General features: G+C 38.6%; 1 protein-coding gene across 1 annotated transcript; it reads left to right on the plus strand.

The window, feature by feature from the left end:
• Positions 1-2682: 2682 nt before the first annotated feature.
• On the plus strand, positions 2683-3627 carry LOC110289093 (olfactory receptor 1537-like). Its single transcript, XM_021155291.1, has one exon. It carries the CDS (start codon positions 2683-2685, stop codon positions 3625-3627), a length of 945 nt encoding a protein of 314 aa, XP_021010950.1.
• Positions 3628-4140: the final 513 nt, after the last annotated feature.

A 4140-nucleotide genomic window follows, 5' to 3' on the forward strand; every position in this document is an offset into this window, starting at 1 on the left:
GCCTGAATTCCAGATGGAGGTACAGAGCAGAATAACTATGGAGCTCCTGGCAGAGCAGGATAGATCCCAAGTCTGCTGGATTCTGTGTGTGTGTGTGTGTGTCCCAGCTGGTATGCTTATTGGAGCAACGATCTCATCTGTGTCCCTGTTTAAGGCCAACCTCCTGGAAGACAGTCTGTTGGGTATGGGAGAGTGGCAGGCACACCAGTCTGACTGGGGTGAATATACAGACATGAGGGAAAATGGGGCTTCTATGTAGGGGGACAGATCCCACATGCACTGCGCTCCGTGAATGTTCCAGTTGGTGTGGGTATTGAGGCAGGTGTTTCACCTGTGTTCCTAGTTATGCCATTCCTTCTTGGAGACAGACAGGCTGTGGTGTATAAGAGAGAGGGCAGGTAGCTGTTCTACACTAGAGGGAGGTGCATATCTAAAGGATGATGGTACTAAGCCAGAGGGAATAGATCCCCCTTTGCTCTGTGGGAATTCCAGCTGACTTGGGTATTAGAAGTCAGGGGTCTTACCTGTGCCCCTAATTATGGAAGATCCATTGCAGTCAAGAAGGTTTTGGGTGTGGGAAAAGGACAGGCAAGCCCATCTGCTCTGAGTAGAGGTGCAGATTGGAAGGAAGGAACTTCTTATGTTTTTATGAAAAAATTTGAATTCATTTGGGAATTTACATTGTCTACACAATCAATAATTGATTCACAGTTCAATAGAATGGAAGATAGTATTTATATTTTCCCCTGGTCAAATTGTTTCTGCATTGCAATCCATTTTAGTTCACAACATATACAGAAAAAGAAGAACCAAGTTGAGTCTGTTTGTCTAATTTTAGCATGCAGAAGTAACCAAGTTTCCATTTGAGAGACTGTCATTAGGAATGTACAATACAACAGTCATAATGCAGCTCGACTCTATTCGTAGCAGCCTTACTTATAATAGCCAGAAGGTGGAAAGAACCCAGATGTTCCTTATCAGAGGAATGGATACAGAAAATCTGGTACATTTGCACAATGGAGTACTACGCAGCTATTAAAAACAATGAATTTATGAAATTCTTAGACAAATGTATGGATCTGGAGGATATCATCTTAAGTGAGCTAAGCCAATCACAAAATAACACATGTGATATGCACTCACTGATAAGTGGATATTAGCTCAGAAGCTCAGAATACACAAGATACAATTTGCAAAATACATGAATCTCAAAAAGAAGGAAGGCCAAAGTGTGGATACTTCCATCCTTCTTAAAAGGTGGAACAAAATACCCATGGAAGAAGTTACAGAGACAAATTTCAGAGCCAAGACAGAAGGAAGGACCATCCAGAGAGTTCCTCACCTGGGGATCCATCCCATAAACAGCCACGAAACCAAGACACCACTGCACATGCTACCAAGAGCTTGTTGACAGGAGCCTGAAAAGGTTGTCTCCTGAGAGGCCCTGACATTGCCTGATAAACACAGAAGTGGATACTCACAGCCATTTATACGATGGAGCACAGGGTCCCCAATGAAGGAGTTAGAGAAGGTACTCAAGGAGCTGAAGGAGTTTTCAGCCCCATAGGAGGAACAACAATATGAACTAACCAGTACCCCCCAGAGCTCCATGGGACTAAACCACCAACCAGAGAAAACACATGATGGGACACATGGCTCTAGCTGCATATGTAGCAGAGGATGGCCTAGTTGGTCATCAATGGGAGGAGAGGCCCTTGGTTCTGTGAAGGTTCTATGCCCCAGTATAAGGGAATGCCAAGGCCAGGAAGTGGGAGTGGGTGGGTTGGTGAGCAGGGGGATGTGGGAAAGTATAGGGGATTTTTGGAGGGAAACTGGGAAAGGGGATAACGTTTGAATTGTAAGTAAAGAAAATATCTAAGAAAAAAGAATAAAATCAAAATACTGATTTTTTGAATAGTAAGATGCCAGTAATATTTATTTCTTTACCCTGTAAAAAATTTAAAAAATACATTGTATTAGCTATTAGTGTTAAAGGCAAGTAATAGGTGTGAACATGGGCATTTTGTCTTTATGGATTCACTATATAACCCCACTACTGACTGATATTTTCCTCTTAAGAATTGGTTCCCAAACTAGAATTCCCTGCTAGTAGCACCATGTGTTCAGTAATTAATCTTAGTAGCACAAAGTATCCAGTACTTAATACTAGTTACACTATGTTTCAAATATGTAATGCAATGGCTGCTCCATAGGTCAATTAATTTACACACTTGGGTATTTAAAGACTTTATATATCTTAAGGACTAGAGAAATTGGAATGTCTAAGAGCAGAGCTCTGGATATTCCCTTGGAAAATTGATTTGGGATAATAATTCACTATCTTGAGGAATGCTTACCTGCTCAATATAGTGGGGGATTTTTCTCCACTAATACACACTTTACATCTCAAATATGAGGCATATTAACTAATGAAAAAATTTAAATTTGAATCAAGTGATAATATTTTATATGAAATACATTGTTAATTTTAAGTATATCTTTAAAAATTATAATAAAAGATCAATTGTATTTATGTAAGATAATTTACTTAAAGTAAGTATTTAGAGGACAAAGGTATACTAAAGCAGAAATAATTTACATGGGAACTTAGTGTACATAGAAAAGAAAAATAAAGTCTTACCATCTAATTGGTTTAAAAATCTTGTACTCTTCCAGATCTGAATGGAGGACATGACACCAGGAAACCACTCCACAGTGAATGAATTCTTCTTGGCTGGGCTCTCAGAGGAGCCAGAACTCCAGCTGCCACTCTTCCTCCTCTTTACAGGAATCTATCTGATCACTGTGTCTGGGAACTTGGGCATGATCACACTGATTGTGCTCAGTTCCCACCTGCACACACCCATGTACTATTTCCTCAGCAGTCTCTCCTTCATTGACTTCTGTCAGTCCACAGTTGTTACCCCTAAAATGTTGGTGAGCTTTCTGACCGAGAAGAACCTCATCTCCTACCCTGGATGCATGGCTCAGCTCTACTTCTTCATCATTTTTGGCATTGCAGAGTGCTACACATTAGCTGCAATGGCATATGACCGCTATGTTGCCATCTGTAATCCCTTGCTTTACAGTGTAACCATGTCCTATCAGATTTACAGTTCTCTGATTTCAGGAGTGTATATTTTTTCTGTGGTTTGCTCTTCAATAATCACTGGCTTCATGTTTAGGATTCAGTTCTGTAAGTTAAATGTGATCAACCACTATTTCTGTGATCTTCTTCCCCTCTTGAAACTTGCATGCTCTAATACCTATATCAATGAAATGCTGACTTTATTTGCTGGTATGTTTAATATCTGTGTCCCAGTGCTGACCATTATTACTTCCTACATCTTCATTATTGCCACCATCCTCCACATTCACTCCAAGGAGGGCAAGTTCAAGGCTTTTAGTACTTGTAGTTCACACATCTCTGCTGTTGCTATCTTCTATGGTTCTGCTGCATTCATGTACTTACAGCCATCACGAGTGAGTTCAATGGACCAAGGGAAAGTGTCCTCTGTGTTTTACACTACTGTTGTTCCCATGCTGAACCCCTTGATCTACAGCCTGAGGAATAAAGATGTCAGTGTTGCATTGAAGAAAACACTTGAAAGGAAAAAATTCATGTAATCAGAAGTTATGTGAAAATAATTTATCACAGTAAAGTAATTAAAAATACACAAAATTTTTATTTAACCCCACCTGTCATTATTATTGCATATTTTTCTAACATTCTTTGATAGTTTTTACTGTTACAAATTGCAACTTAATTTTCAAGCATCTAATATGTTATATGATTATCAGCATCCAAAATGTATACAAATAGAATGGATGACATAAATTGTTATTATGGCTATAGAGTTATTGCATCATGTTATGAATATTTCTCATCATGTTTAATAATTATTACTCTAAAATATAAACCACCTTCTTAATTAAAATGAAATCATACGTTCTAAATTAATTTTTATGTCATTTTTGAGAATTTCATATTTGAGTGCTTTAATTATATCAGTTCCTTCATCTCCCTCCAACCACTCACATGTTCTTCTTGCTCTCTTTCAAATTCATGCTCTCTTTTATTTTAACCAATATATACCTATAGTAAGTCTGATTCTGCTCTCAGTAATCACTAGTTTCCCA

The sequence above is a fragment of the Mus caroli genome, unplaced genomic scaffold, assembly GCF_900094665.2.
Source record: "Mus caroli unplaced genomic scaffold, CAROLI_EIJ_v1.1 scaffold_11713_1, whole genome shotgun sequence".
Taxonomy (NCBI): domain Eukaryota; kingdom Metazoa; phylum Chordata; class Mammalia; order Rodentia; family Muridae; genus Mus; species Mus caroli.

Bases quoted from the DNA above. Each gene is read 5' to 3' on its own strand.
- LOC110289093 (XM_021155291.1), top strand. From the start codon at position 2,683: ATGGAGGACATGACACCAGGAAACCACTCCACAGTGAATGAATTCTTC.